At 57.8% G+C, this 14,367-nt stretch overlaps 4 protein-coding genes across 4 annotated transcripts; 1 reads left to right on the top strand and 3 right to left on the bottom strand.

Moving 5' to 3' along the window:
- Nucleotides 1-293: 293 nt before the first annotated feature.
- B0I36DRAFT_323142 (DASH complex subunit Ask1-domain-containing protein) lies at nt 294-2,414 on the bottom strand. Its single transcript, XM_046153932.1, has 3 exons — nt 2,031-2,414; nt 725-1,931; nt 294-642 (listed from the first exon to the last, which is right to left on the bottom strand). The coding sequence occupies exons 1-3, from the start codon at nt 2,229-2,231 to the stop codon at nt 512-514; spliced, it is 1,539 nt and encodes a 512-aa protein (XP_046012753.1). The 5' UTR covers nt 2,232-2,414; the 3' UTR covers nt 294-511.
- Nucleotides 2,415-2,485: 71 nt separating this feature from the next.
- Nucleotides 2,486-5,514, bottom strand: B0I36DRAFT_323139 (Spc98 family-domain-containing protein). The gene has a single exon (XM_046153931.1). The coding sequence runs from the start codon at nt 5,384-5,386 to the stop codon at nt 2,522-2,524; it is 2,865 nt and encodes a 954-aa protein (XP_046012752.1). The 5' UTR covers nt 5,387-5,514; the 3' UTR covers nt 2,486-2,521.
- A 359-nt stretch (nt 5,515-5,873) lies between these two features.
- B0I36DRAFT_242595 (chromatin modification-related protein EAF7-domain-containing protein) lies at nt 5,874-7,061 on the top strand (the record flags this gene model as incomplete). The annotated part of the gene is made up of 2 exons (XM_046149919.1): nt 5,874-6,739; nt 6,938-7,061. 2 exons carry the CDS (start codon nt 5,874-5,876, stop codon nt 7,059-7,061), a joined length of 990 nt encoding a protein of 329 aa, XP_046012751.1.
- An 874-nt stretch (nt 7,062-7,935) lies between these two features.
- Nucleotides 7,936-10,905, bottom strand: B0I36DRAFT_349202 (uncharacterized protein; the record flags this gene model as incomplete). Its single annotated transcript, XM_046156772.1, has 5 exons — nt 7,936-8,759; nt 8,838-9,834; nt 9,892-10,565; nt 10,618-10,713; nt 10,779-10,905. 5 exons carry the CDS (start codon nt 10,903-10,905, stop codon nt 7,936-7,938), a joined length of 2,718 nt encoding a protein of 905 aa, XP_046012750.1.
- Between the last annotated feature and the right edge of the window lie 3,462 nt (nt 10,906-14,367).

The following is a 14,367-nucleotide window of genomic DNA, read 5'->3' as shown; positions in this document are numbered from 1 at the left end:
TGTTCTAGGTTTTCCGTTACTTGCTGGGGAAAATATGCCTTTTTCTCAATTTATTTTTATTTTTATTATCGGCTTTGTCTTGTTTGGCTGGACCTTTCTCCCTTTTCTTTTCGATATCCATGCTCAAATTTAGTATAGGGTTCTGTCGCCATTGAAAACCAATCTGGATAGCTTCGCGAGCATTTCAAGACGACCAAATGGACGTGATGTTGCAATAGTCAGCAATAGTATGGAATAAATTGTTGCGTTCACAAGTACGAAAGGTAACACAGCTGGTCCAGGATTGAAAAGCTGCATGTTCTAAACGGTTGTGGTTAATCAATTTGGGTATCTCTTTCTTGTTCTATGTGCTCAGATATTTTGTGTTCGAAACGCAGCAGCTTGTTGTATATCCCCGGCTGTCGTGTCTAGACGCGGCCGGGCAGACACCACAGATCGCGACATGCTCAATATCTTGAAGGTCAATATATCTTGACAACCCAGTAGTCCCATTTGCCTCATGCAGCTTGAGTCAAAATGTGTCGTCCAGTATATCCTGGTTCATCTTCACCATGGTTGGGCTGAGTTCCGGCGAGTCTCCTCCAGGTCCGGCGCCTGCTGTGATAAGCAGATCCTCCACAATGCGCTTGCTCGCTTCTCGCGCTGTTCAAGATGACGCTGGTAAGTTTCTTGCTTGTGTACTGCCAACCCTTATTTCCTCGAAACCATGGAAAAGAGTACTAACCTGGGGTCTGCATCAGTTTGCTTGGCGGCAGCGCAAACTGAATCGTCTTGGGCGGGCTCATGCCGGCAAAGCCGCCGCCGTCGCCGCCAAAGTCATAGTCATCGCTGTCGCTCTCCCACGTAATCTCATCTTTCTTCTTGCCCTTGCTCTTGGCTGCACCACCTGCAGCCTCGCCGGCAAACACATCCTTCTTCTTGTTGTTCCCTGTCGCTGGCGTCTGCACGCTTACACCCGGAGTCCGTGGCGGGTTGCTGCCTCCATCAGCACCAGCACCAGACCCTCCCGCGCGGTTGTACAGCAGGCCGCGCGTCTTGACGGGCGACATGCTGTACAGGTCGCTCCGCAGCTTCGGCATCGCCATCTCGGGACTGCTCATCGGGCTGTCGTCCCACAGCTGGCGACTTGCCTGGTTCTTGCCCTGCGGCGTCTCCGCGACGCCGCGGCCACCACCACCACCCGTGCGCCGCGCACTCGCGCTGCCAATCTTGTCAGGCGACCGGCGATACGCATTGGCGCCCGTGAGCGGCGTCGCCTGCAGGCGGTAGTTCTTGTCGAGCACGCGGTGCAGCAGCGGGTCCTTGTTCTTCTTGGCCGTCGACGGCATCCCAAACTGCAGCGTGGGCTCCTCGAGTATCGACGAAGAGTAGTGCTTGTCGGGCGTCATGCTCATGTCCGGCAGCTTGGTCGCAGCCCGCCTCTGCTGCGTTGGCAGCTCCATCGTGTCTTCCTCGTCGGCCGCGCCGCCGCGGGCACCGCCATCAAAGTCGCCCTGCTCGAACAGGTCCGTTCTGACAGTATCGTTGTCGTTGCCACGGCCGCCGCCGCCGCTCTGGAGCTCGCGCCGCAGCTTTTCGTACGGAGAGCCGAGGTCTGCAAAGTCGGGGCGCATCGATTTCGTCGCTGGAGGGCGGGGTGTGCTGCCAGTCACTGTCGCGTCGTCGAGCAGCGATTCCTCGAGGTCGTGTAGACCGCGCCGGCGTGAGGGCGACTCGGGCTGCTGGTCGTCGTCGCCCTCGTCATAGTCGTTGTCGGCGTGCGGCTGCGCAGTCAGGTCCGCTTGCGAGGCGTAGTCCGTGTCCTCTAGGGCAGCCGTCTCGTCGTCGTCGTCGCCGTCGCCGGCCCTCGTCGTTTCGCCATCCTCGCCCGCGAGCTCCTCGTAGCCGGACAGCGAGACGTTCGCGGACGCCTCGAAGAATTGCTTCCAGAACTAAGACAGATTGCGGGCTGTTTGAGCTTCCACACTGCACACGAACCAGGGGCGCTCCTCGGGCGCGCGCGCGTCCCATGGTGGGCGATGGCAACTTACCTTCGAAGCCTCCCAGACAGCTTTGGAGTTCTCACCGTACTGCTCGACCAATGGCAGAATGCTGGTCGTCACGATCCGGTGTGCCTTGCTGAAGTTGTGGTCAATCTCCTGCAGGGTAAGAGTGATTGACTGCTCGAGCCGTTCGAGCTCCTGCGTCAAAGTCAGATTGCTCTGGTTCGAGGAGCCACTTGAGCGCGACATCTCCGTTAGTTCACGACCCAGTCGGAGTTGTCAAGACAAAGCATCGGCCTTGAACCCTAAGGATCCAGAGGTTGATTGTGGTGGGGTCGGGGGATCTATTTACATGGAGCTCCAAGCGCGTTCCCATTTCCCATGTGACGCGCTGCGGGGTTCGTTCTCACAGGCAACTAGCTGTGGGGAGCACGGTAGTTCTCAAGGGATGAGTGCCAGGTTATCACGATTATCACGAAGAATTGCGAACATTTGGAACAGCATTCCTGCGAATGGGTATCATATCATTGTTCTCAATTCTAGCTGCGTGAAAGACTATAGTGATTCGTCATGTCAAGACTGATCAGAAGCCTTTCAATGGTGTGTTCCTCAGCACCACCCTTGGGCCGCTCCGCCCTGCCGTCTTGAGAGGCCCTTGCTGTGACTTCGGGGCCCTTCTCACTCAGACCACGACAGACGGTGATGAAAACGTGGACCTTCTTTCTGAAGACACTATAAATTTTCCTCGTGTATGATCCATCGTCCTCAGGGTCAACTCGTCCAGTAGCCTCGAGACGTGTCCGAAAGGAGAAACGCAGAATCAGGGTGAATATCTCGTCAAGGAGTCCGAGGATGGGCTGGTGACGCTTGCGTAGGAACAGATTCTGCATGATGCTGTCCAATGTCCACTCGTGCTCGTCTCTGACATCATTAGGGCCAACAGATGTTGTGCCTGATGTAAGGTTTCCCTCGCTCTTCAGCATCGCCTCCATCTGGTCGAGCCACGCCTGAAATCGTCGCCATGGAACCGCAATGCCGGTCTCAAAAAAGTAAGCCGCGATGGCCGTCACGAACCGCTCTGCCTCAAACTGGAACCGGAATGACGTATTGTCCACGTGATACCACCGGCTGGTCCTCGAGACCGTGTCTCTATGTATCTGTCCAATGACGTACAGCATTCGCAACACACGAAGCAGCAACTTGAAGATTCTGTCGTACTTGACTAGTATCACGGCCGTGATGACGGGTGATAGCGCCAGAGGAGGCTTGTACGAGAGTCGCAGAAAGTCGAGCGCTTCCAGAGAGCCAGGGTCCAAGCACTTGTCGATTTCCTCGCTGCTCAGATCGCGCACGGCAAAGCTGATGTCTCCCGGCAGCTCTCGTGTCTCTTTAGTATCCAAGGCTGAATCCGTTGCGTTGCGGCTATAGCACTCAACAAGGACGCCCATCAGAGCGAGACGAAGCTCAGAACTTGCCGGTGGCCATGTGTCTCGACCACTAAGTCGCAATCCCATAACGCCACCTCCTCGTGCGACTCCTGCTTGACGCTCGGCGGTCTCGAGATCGGAATCAAAGAGTGCGTGTGACAACCGACTGCAAAACATGCCATTGCCGAGGAGGTGAAACTCCTTTTGTACGCTGATGTGCTCGCGAAGGTCATGCTGTTCGAGGAGGATATTCAAATAATGTCGATTGATGACGGCGTCTTGCGCACCAATCAATGGGCCAAACGATACGTTTGCGACCAGAGACCAATGCGGATCGACATCAACACCAGCCTGCCCTGTCTTCTGAGGCTCCAACAAGCGATCCATCAGCAATGATGCGAGCTGATTGGTCGGTGCCAGAGGTGGCGTCCGGTTCATCGTCGCTATTGAACGAGCCAGGCGGGTTTCGAGCTCAGTTTCGTCAAGGCCGAAGTACTCAAGCTCGTGACGGCTTTTTGATAAGGTCAAGCCTCCCGATAACCTTGCGTGGTCACGACTATCCTGTCCTTGGGCTTGGGTGGCTTGCCAGAGTCGTGTTTCGAAGGCGGCTACGTCGTCCTGGTGACGATGGATATCTTGCCACATATACCGCCAGCGGAGTTCGGGCGGCTCAGAGAGTAAAGCGAAGCCAGGTTGACTGATGGGATGCTCAGGGTGACTGGATCTCAGCAGACGAAGATTCCTCCCAGTCTCGAAAAGGCGGAGGGCTAGGTCTTGGGGGATGAAGCGAGGCATCCGCTCCTCGTCAAAGGCGAAATCGCGCTGGCTGCTCTCGAAACCAGCATCGTCGAGCACGGCATTGTCGTCTACCCTGACAAAGCTCCTGCCGGAGCCGTCTGTCGTCAAAGACAACCCGTGCTCAGGCTTGAGGCCCACCCACTGCTCGACAAACTCAATCCAAGGCACGCAGACCTCAGCCAAGACCTGACGCATGACTTCCTTTAGCAGGTCATCTCCACTCTCCACAGCCTCTGTCGCATCAAACACAAGCGATAGGATGTCCTCGTCATGTCGGCATCTCGAGGTTTTAGCTAGAAGAGACCGAAAGTGTGATAGAATGTGATGGACAGGTTGTATAAATGACTGTAGATGCAGCACAGAGCGCAGTCTTGTAGACTGGTCACCGAGCCTTGCTTGCACAACAGACAGGATTGTATCCAGCGCCCGGGAGAGCGCGACCTTGACAGGGCTAGGCTGCGTCTTATAGTTGGACTGCACGAACGAGGATAGTACTCGTGTGATCCTGCCAGTTTCTAGACAGCGACGCTCAAGCCCGCTGAGCACCTCGTTGGTATAACCGGATATCCGCATGCCTGGTAGAGCCGGGACGAATTGTTGTTTGTCGTCGTTCCAAGAGTACAGGATAGAACCCCGACCGAGCGACAAGGCTAGCAGCGCAGAAAGGTACGGACCACTCTGAACGACAGGGCACTGACTACTGCCAAGGCCGAGGGGGTCACCATCCGCCGTGATTGCGGCATCGAATATCTTCCCCCCGGCTTCACTGATGAACAGCGGATTCTGCTGCACTTCCGCGGGCAAGAGGAAGGCCTCCCACGTCTTCAAGGTCGCAGGTGGCTCCACTAGGTCAGCCGAGCGGTGCCAGATTTCAGCGAATATGTCGACATCGTCGAGCTCTGCATTGTGCAGAGTGGCGAGAGGCTCCTGGTGGTGATCTGGCTGAGGAACCCCATTGGGCTCATTGTGGATGTCCAGCAGATCCGGGAGTTTGAAGAACCCTTCTGTATCGAGAGGACCAACAGCGCCTTGAGAAGGCAGTGAGGCTGAAACACGAGCCAGATCTTTGGCAGCGAGGCTGAAGAATGGCTCGACCGGGTGTGTGCTGGGCTGCATCCATCGTGACGACCTGGCAAAGTCTGGAAATGCAAAGACGTCACCCGGGTCTGATTCGTCCATGCTGGCGGATGACACTCGACATCAAAATCGGCATGGTCGTGAGGCGCAGCAGAGTCAGACTCGAGTGGTGCGTCTGCTCATGGTTCTTGCCGTGGTCCCGATGGAGATGTGTCCAAAGTATCTGTACAGTTGTTGTTGTTGTCGGACCTCGAACGGAGTGAGCAAACGGCCCGGATGGTGTTGGAGGGCCGGCGCGGTGGGGTCCGTCGCGTCGGGCGCGGATCCCTGCTCAGGGCACTTTAGCTAGCTTCCTGCAGCCAATCCTCGAGCTCCCAGCACTCCACGAACTTTCTTCAATGGCCTCAGCCACGTCAACATCCTTCGACACCTCCAGACCAGACAGGAGCTTCCCCGTCAATTGAGCTTGCATCTATTAACAGCTGCCCCGGGCCAACCGATTGGGCACCTGTTGTTATCCCACCCAGACGCTGGACGGGATCACGACCGAGAGGTCACACAGCAACAGTCAGACAGCCCCAGCGTCGCAATGCCTCCCAAGCGCAAGTCCAGAGGCGGCCTCGTCGGAGGCTCGACGCCAAAGACGCCGACGCCACTGCGCGACGAGGACGCCATGGACATTGACACTCCCGGCTCCGAGACCCCCCAGACAGCCAACACCCCCACCGCCGCCTCCGCGGCCAAGTCCGCCAACGCCGCCGCCGCCGCCGCCCAGAACGACGAGGACGTCCTCAACAACGAGTGGACCGACGACCAGGAGGCGTCGCTCTTCAAGGGCGTGATCCGCTGGAAGCCCTCGGGCATGCACAAGCACTTTCGCATGATTGCCATCTCGGAGCACCTGCGCAACCACGGCGTGAACCCAGAGGTCGAGCTCCACACGCGCATCCCGGGTATCTGGAAGAAGCTGCGCAGGTTCTACGCGACCGACCTGATTGACGACCGCGACAACATGTTCGACCCGGAGGGCGAGGAGCTCGAGGACGTCTACAACGACTTTGAGCTGCCCGAGGACGACTACCACGACCTCATCTACGCCCGCGCCCCGGCCGACCCTAGTGAGGCTCCCACATCGCCGGCGCAGATGGACCTGGACAATCCCACCGCGGGACCGCCGTCAGTGATCGGGAGGAAGCGGAAGAGAGGCGGTGCGGCGGCCGCGACAAGAGAAGGGTCCGTGACGGGTAGCACGTCCAAGGCTCAGCGGTCCAGCACTGTCGACGACACGGACCAAGAGACACCTGCTCCCAGTAGTCCTGTGACCAGGAGTGCTCGAGGCACGCGCAGCTCCAAGCGTGCGGCGGCGGCAAAAGCACAAGACGCTACCAAGGACAAGGAGAACGAGAATGAGGACGAGGAAGAGGAACCCAAAGATGACAGCGACGAGGAGGACGAGTCAGAGGCGAAGAAGAGCGACAGCGACGAGGAAGAGGAAGGAAGCAAAGAGGACGAAGACGAGGAAGAGGAAGAAGACGCCGAGGAGGAGGAGGAGGCCGAGGATGAAGAGGACGGCAATGACGATGACGATGAGAAAGGGAGCGACGACAACAGCGACGAGAAACAATCAGAGGAGGAAGAGCAAGAAGTCGACAGCGGACCAGAAAAGCGAACACGCAAGGCGGCTGCGGCACCAAAGACCACGAGAAGCACAACAGCAAGGGGCAGAGGCCGCGGACGAGGTCGGGGACGTGGCAGAGGACGGGGCCGAGGCAAATGAGCTCTGGCGCCAAAGCGACAGGCACCTACCAATGACTTTCGCCACACACAGATGGTTCAGATCATTCGGCGCCGAGCCGGTCAGTACCATACAGCCCACTCTTCCTGGACGGGAAGAAGAGCTGCAGGACGACAAATCTGGTGGACGTATGCAGTGCTGCTGGATTGAGCGGTACACATTCGCGAAAAGACGTTGCTGCTTGAGGACATCATGTCGCGAAAGGAGCAAAGCCTGCCACGCCACGAGACAAGCCTTGCCGACACGCTCTTGGAAACAGCATGTTCCGTTGAGGAGGAGGCTTGCGGCACAAGCGCATGTTTGCGTCTGCAAGGCAGTAACCAGAGTTTCCGGACTAGAGGAAACGGAAAAAGAAAAGTGGCAGCAGGCGAGCCGTCTCAATGTCGACCATCAAGTACATGCCACAGACAGCTGATGATATCTTAGAATAATGCCGAGAGATACCCCCCTTCGTTCAATCTGGATCAATGACAATGCAGAATCGCGTCAAGTGTTTGCATAGTAAGACTCAATGCTGCATAACAGCTGCGTTCTATTCGTGTACTAAACTCCGTGAAGGAGATGAAAGGACGTAGGCATTGACTTTCCTGGGTTCAAAGAAATCATGGGAACCAGGTCAGCACCCCAGACTGAGCAAGGGAAAGACGATGCCTATATGATCGATCGGTCGCCAATATTTGAGAAAACTACGATTAAATACAATAAAACTAGTCGTCGTTCAGAGTCGTAAAAATGCTGAAAAATGACCACCCAACATCCAGGGAACAACAGCCCAAAGGGGCGAAACTCATTCCTGAAGTTTTCTCACTTTCCAACTCTCAAGTTTACTACACCTGCGCCTGCCGCCGACTTCTCTCTATGGCTGTCTTGGCTGATGCTGCTGTTGTTGCTGCTGCTGACCAAACTCATCCGTGTCCTCGTGGAAGACACTCCTCCGTTGGTCGCCGCCCGCCGCTGACCGCACCGGCTGTGAAGTCAGGTAGTCCATGCCCTCGCGCTCCTCTGCCGTGGGCGGACTTATCGGCGGCGTGGGCGAGAGGAGCGTCCCCATGCCGGCGCCGCGCAGGTCCAGGGTGCCCATCGCCGAGGGAGAGACTGGTGGTGGATAGTCGCCTGCCACTTCGGCTGGGCCAACTTGCTGGTACTGTTCATCGTGGTCCTGGTGCTGCTGGAAGCCGTTTACGAGGCCGGCCGAGTTTGGCAGCGTGGCGGTGGCAGAGCTGACGCTCGAGGCGCTCAGGTGGCGGAGGTGAGTCCGGTCCTGCTCGCTGAGGAGGGATATGCCGCTGATTACGGCGTTCCGGGGCGGCGGCGGCGCTGTGCTGCTGGCCTGCTGGTGATGGTTGTCCATGAGCGGCGGCAGGCCCGCGGCTGCGGGGGCCGTCATTGAGGCCGCCGAGGAGTGCACGCCACTGGCGCTGGCGCCGGGGCCGGCGACGGCGAGACTGCCGCTGCTCGGGCTGCTGATGGGGTTTCCGATAGATGGCGAGTCCGGGCGCTCACTGCCGCTGGCATAGTTGGGGCTCACGGAGCGCGCGTGCTCCTGCGAGACGGTGCCAGACTGCCATGAGCCAGACTGGTGCCGCCTGTGCTCGGGCCGCTTGGCAAAGTGCGTGTGCTTGTTGATAATGTCGACTGGCGTCAGGCCGGTGTCGCTGAGCTCGGGGGGCCGGGAAGTGTCTGGTGCGGTAGGCAGCATATGTCAGTCTTGATGTGTCCACCCACAGGAAACGTCAGTGTTCGATAGAATAAACTTACCGTCCATCTCGTAGAGAATGTTGTTTGGTGCTTCGTACGTCGCAACCGTGGAAGGCCCAGTGGCATGGCTCCCCACCATTGGTGCAATCTTGCTGTCCAGGTCATTGAGGTGCAGTGTCGTGTCCTCCGTCATGACCGTCGGCGCCTTTTCGCTGTGCTGACCGCGGATCCACGACAGGATGCGGCCGCCGTTCTCGTCCGCGGTAGACACGGTCGTCGTGCCACCGTTGCGCTTCAGTAGCTTGCGGCGTCGGTACAGAAGAATGGCCACGACCAGTGCCGAGAGGAAGACCAGGCCAAGCACAACGCCCAGCACGGGGGCGACCCAGGAAGGAAGGCCGCCGCTGCCCACATCCAGATCTGTACGCGGCGGTGGCTCCGAGGTGTCGGAAGCATAAGGAAAGTAGGTGGTTATCTTGTTCCGGTCATACGCCTTGGCGAAGATGCCACCGAGATCCTCTTCGTCCCAGCCGCCCCTTGGGGTTTTCTGGGTGGCACCGCCCGCCGGTGTACCGCCAATGGCCTGGACCACTTTGTCTGGGATGGAGTAGTTGCTCATATAGACTGACGGGTTGTAGGAGCTCAGCCACTCAGCCGAGGTCAGGTTGAAGACTTGAACGACGCCCTCGAGGCAGCCGACCACAGAACCTGAAGACTGCGCAATGCCACCAATGGACATCATCTGGTCTGGATATGGTCGCACGCACTTGTGGCCGATCCGAGCATGTGGTATCGTCCCGTTATTCACCTTTGTCCAGATGAACGAAGGCAGGGACAGAACCCAGACTCCGTCCTCGAACCCCTGGTTGCTCTTCAGCGCTGGGTAGCCACCGTACCAGTAGATGTTGAAGCTTGAGGCATCTTGGGCAGTGGCTACAACGGTGCAACCCTGCGCTAGCTGGCCGGGGATATCTCCTGTGGTCGTTTGCTTGTACCATGAACCAGATGCAACGTCGTAGATGCTGATCTCCTCCATGAATTTGGGACTGTCCAGCATCTACAGGACTGTTAGCGCAATCACAGCTATGCCGTGGTAGTTCTGGGTCTGACTTACGCTTTGCCCGGCATCTTCAGATACGCCAGCTGCTGTAGCATAATCTGGAAATGTCACGCCTCCCAACACAGCCAAGATGCCCTGCGGGCCAACAGGAACCCAGACGACCTCGGGGTTCGCGCGAGCCGTGATCTTGTTGGGCACGGTCGTGTTTGACCATGTTTCAAAGTTCTGCTGGCCCATGTCCAAGGTGATGAGCGTTTGTGAAGTATTGGTCGGGGCGATGGTTTTGTTGCTAAAGGAAGAGAATATCGGCCCTCCCGAAGCAGAGCGCATGCCACTGAAGTACCAAGCTTTGTTCTCGGACGGAGCACTGGCGCCTCCGCCAAATGTGATGTACCGAGTGACTGTATCTGGCAGTAGCCCGAAGAAACCTCCGGGAAAAAATTGCCCAGGCACCGCAGCGGTAGTGTACTGACTTAGTCTGTACCCGACGATCTCGTTTCCAGCTTGGGGTCTGTAGATTGGGATGTTCTGTGATGTGCCGCCGTAGAGAAAGAACTCGTGATCATTAGCGAGCATTGCTCCGTCTGCGTAGTTGGGAGCCACATTCGTTCCGGCATTGCCACTGCCGACCTTTGGCATTGGTTCCAGCAGGTTTGTGTAATTGAAGCCTGTGGAAGTGTCGAAGGGCCGGCTGAAATTGAGCTTGTAAGCCAGCGCCAGTGGGTTGTCTGTCGAAAGTCTTTAGCTGTGATCTGAAACTCGACATAGGGGCCAACATACTGTCCGATTGTGGTAGTTCATAATGGCCATCACTCATCCCAGGCACCCAGAAAATCCTCCCGCCGTCCAGATAGACGGCGTCCTGTATCGCCGAGGCTATGGACTGTGTCAGCAAAGGCGCCTTACGGAAAAAAGGAGCTGTCTTGTCGTGCGAGACGCACCTCGTAATGATGGCCAGCGACAGAGTGTGGTGTTGCGCTGGTCTTTTATCCAGCCAGAAAACTGGCCCTCCACCAGCGCACCCGTAGAGAGGGCCAACAGCGCGAACTTGGTCAAGGTGGACGACATCTTGGTTGACAATATTGCGCCTGATGGTCCAGAGGCTAGCGAGGACGAGCCTAGAGATGCGGAGCAGTAGTGAAGCGTCTGGAAGGGCTAAAAGGTGCCGTGCCCGTATTACCGCTCACTCCATGGAGGCCTTGCCGACAAAACTGGCAAACACCGTGCGCTCGAGCAGACGATATGGCGAATAAAGGGCTTCTCAGCGCCAATGCCCAGCAGCCTGCTCACCTTGTGGCTTGCTGTATTGGTCAGTGTGTAAAATCAAGCAAGGGACATTGATTTTGAGGTCACCAAAGAAGAGGAGAGCAGTGCAAACAGTGCTGCTTGCCAGGCGTTCCTCTTTGAGGTAAAGGTCAGAGAGGGCCTGCCTTGCAGATGACCCTTGGAGCAGCCATGTACGCTGGGTCTCTCCAGGCAGGGTACCCGTGGTATGGAGTCCAGCTGCTGCCGGAACCCTGGTAAGTTCCAGGCCCCTCACTCATCTGACAGAGTCGCCGCCTCTCCGGGTGGCGAATGGCTTCTGACATGGACGCAGAAAGTCGAGCGTATCTGTAGGCATTCTGAGCATATCATCGCGAATTTCCCCACCCATCTAGACGAATCCAAAAGCGGACCTGCAGTATTTCGAATATGGTTCGCCAATTTATTCGACAGGAAGAGCTTCCCAGGGCATGAGGTGGCGAGCACCAACTCTCGCCCTTAATTGTTTGTCCCCGAAATCCCAGAGAAGCTGTGAAGACCGCTCCTCATGACCATGCGAGATAATTGCCATAGACAGATTCATCACCATGAATCCCAAACCGTTCTCGCCGAGTGCCCAATCACTTGCGAAAATCTCCCCAACACATCAGATGTAATAGACAGAGAGTATAAAGCCGTACGCGACCAACTCCAAGTCGGCTCTGGTGAGCATACTTCAAGGCTGGCTTTCCCAGTTCAACCTGGGGCAAAGGAGCATTTTGCAGCTCATGTCAGGATCTCGCAGTCGTCTGACCCAAATCATCCGGAATGATCGGTGGTCAGCATCGAGTCCTCAGTCCCAGCACGGTCTGACCGAAAGAGGGAGGTGTTGGGCGAGGCAGAGACCGTCAGCCCAGCCCGAGATGGAGCGAAGAGTCACGACCCTGACCGAGTTGGCAACCGAGTTGGCTGAGAGGGGACATTCAGTCAGAGTTTGCCCGTCAGCAATACTTGCATGGATCAAGAAGGCGGTGCAAGCTGATTGGGCCATGTAGACCCCTGTCTGCTGCCGTTGGCTGCTTGCAAGGACCAGGATCCCACTGTTGCAGGGTCGAGGGGCGTGAGGGAGGCCAGCAATGACCCCTCACGCGGTCCGGGGCCAAAGAGGAAATGGCTCTCTGACCGCAAGGCTGTGGCTCCGGGGCGGGCTAGGTGGGACCGTTGGCGTGGACAGAGCTGCGTGGGCGACGGAGATTGTGGCTCTGGCTATAGCCTGGGAAGTTGAGTCAGTATCAGCTGAGTGGCTTGAGGCCAGGGAACAGTTCCAATCTCCGCGAGTGAAGGCCGTGCTCATGATTCCCGTCGAGGGCGCAGCCTGGCTGGGCGAAGAACTCCACCGGGGAGCGAGCGGGGGAAGAGGAAGAGGGAGAGGAGGGTCGCTTAGAGGCAACGTGAGCACGCGGTTGCTGTACCCGGCACGCCGCTCCGAACTTGGCCGGCCTGGCGATCGGTTGATGAGACGATGCCGTGGCGGCCAGCTCGTGCATGAGATGTGCAGGTCTTCGGAGACCACGTAGACAGACGGTGCTGGGACTTGACGACTCCTGCGCTGTGGAGGAGGAAGTTGTTGCGATATTATCATCGTCCGAGCACGGCTCTCACGACTTGCAGGCTGAAGGAGCTAAGGGACTGCCAACAAGCGCGCCTCGCCTGTCTGGGCCTAGCGCGGGTGCCGCTAATCTAGGGCCCGTTGGTTGTTTCTATTTTGTCCGTCGCCCTGTTCATGGCGGCGCCACGACGACAACAAAGTATCGATATCGTGGTTGCTATGTGCTTGTTCTTGCGCACCCCAGACTGCACAGATGGCATGCATGGTGGCCTCCGATGATCTGTGTTCTGGCCGGCATACACACCCCCTCTCCCTCTCCTCTGGCTATGCCTAGGACCGGACAGGACAGCAAGTGGTGAGAAGTCTACTCCAATTCTCCGTCCCACAAGGCTGGCGAATCAGGACCCGCCTCCGACAAGGCGGGCGAGGGGCTGTCAGAGCCGGGCACGTCTGTCACTTGGTGAAGAACGCCAGCAGGGCCAGCCCACCTTCCTCTTTGTCCCGCCCGCCCGCCACGATGCCACCTCAGCGACCCTTGCCTGCGGTTATTTTGGTCGCTGGTGGCTGACGGACCAGGCACCAGGCGCACGCTTGGCCTGACAGGGGTCCAACATTGAGCCGGCTGCGATTGGCTGCGGCATACGGCCGCAGGGCGATGGCGAGGCTGGCACAATGGCACGGCAGATGGGTTTTGATGATGGGCTGTCCTCCGAGGTCAGCGCCGCCGTCGCCAAGCAACTACTCTCGGCCCAGCCTCGACTGCACCCGCTGGCGCCATCAGACTGGCGTCGCAACGCAGAGCACAGCCGCATCGCACCCCCTCCGGGCTCCCTGGCCATCCTCGCCCAGCCGTGCTTACACTGATCAGCACTAGACTCCCATTCAGGCCGCTCGCCGCCCCCGTCCCCTCGCCGCCCTCGTCCAGCCGGAGCACCCTCCGGGTCACGGTCCGATGCGGCCAGCCAGCAAGCGAGCCAACCTCGACTCTGCCCGCCAACGTCGTCAGCGGCTAGCCAGGTCTCAGTTCTGTCGTGGCAAGCGGTCTGCCATCTTGGACCCCACGGCCACCCAGCGTTCTCACGGCACGCAGACAGTCTACTACTATGTATGTAGAGCTACCCTTGCAGAGGTTGGCCAGGCATCAACTAGCTCTGGGCGTGTGCGTTGTGCTCTGCCTGTCCATGGCCGAGTTCGTCCCCACCACGTTGCAAGGTCGGCCTCGAGTCGCATTATTGACAGCTCATCCCGACGCAGGTTACGCGCATGGCTATTGCTACCCCCTCCCCTCTCCTCTCTACGCAGTATATCCGATGATTTGGTCAGCCCAGTGTGATTGCGGAGCCATAAGCTTTCGCACTCTGGTCCAATCCGCTCTGGCCCATCTTTCCTTCGCGCCCGTGCTGCTTCCCTCAGGTTGGCCTGCTCACATACGTGCGTCTGTACCAAGTGGTCGTTGTATCATGGAGAATTGTGTTTCGAAACAGACAGCCAGAGGGCGAGGAATTCCCAGCATCAAGTAGCTGCCGACTCTTTCAGGATTAAAAGACAATTCTCCGTTGAGCGCAGCAGATGCAGCTAGTACTGACCAAGCATCGGCATGGCCACAACACGAGCACGGACTATATCGTGCAAGATGTTAAGCCTCTGCCGTCGGTGTGTCGTACGTGGGAGGGAGAGCT

This window comes from Microdochium trichocladiopsis (genome assembly GCF_020744255.1).
Source record: "Microdochium trichocladiopsis strain MPI-CAGE-CH-0230 chromosome Unknown B0I36scaffold_5, whole genome shotgun sequence".
In the NCBI taxonomy this organism is placed as follows: Eukaryota; Fungi; Ascomycota; class Sordariomycetes; order Xylariales; family Microdochiaceae; genus Microdochium; species Microdochium trichocladiopsis.
The sequence above is the reverse complement of the archived record's forward strand: the minus strand, read 5'-3'. Positions and strand labels throughout refer to the sequence as shown.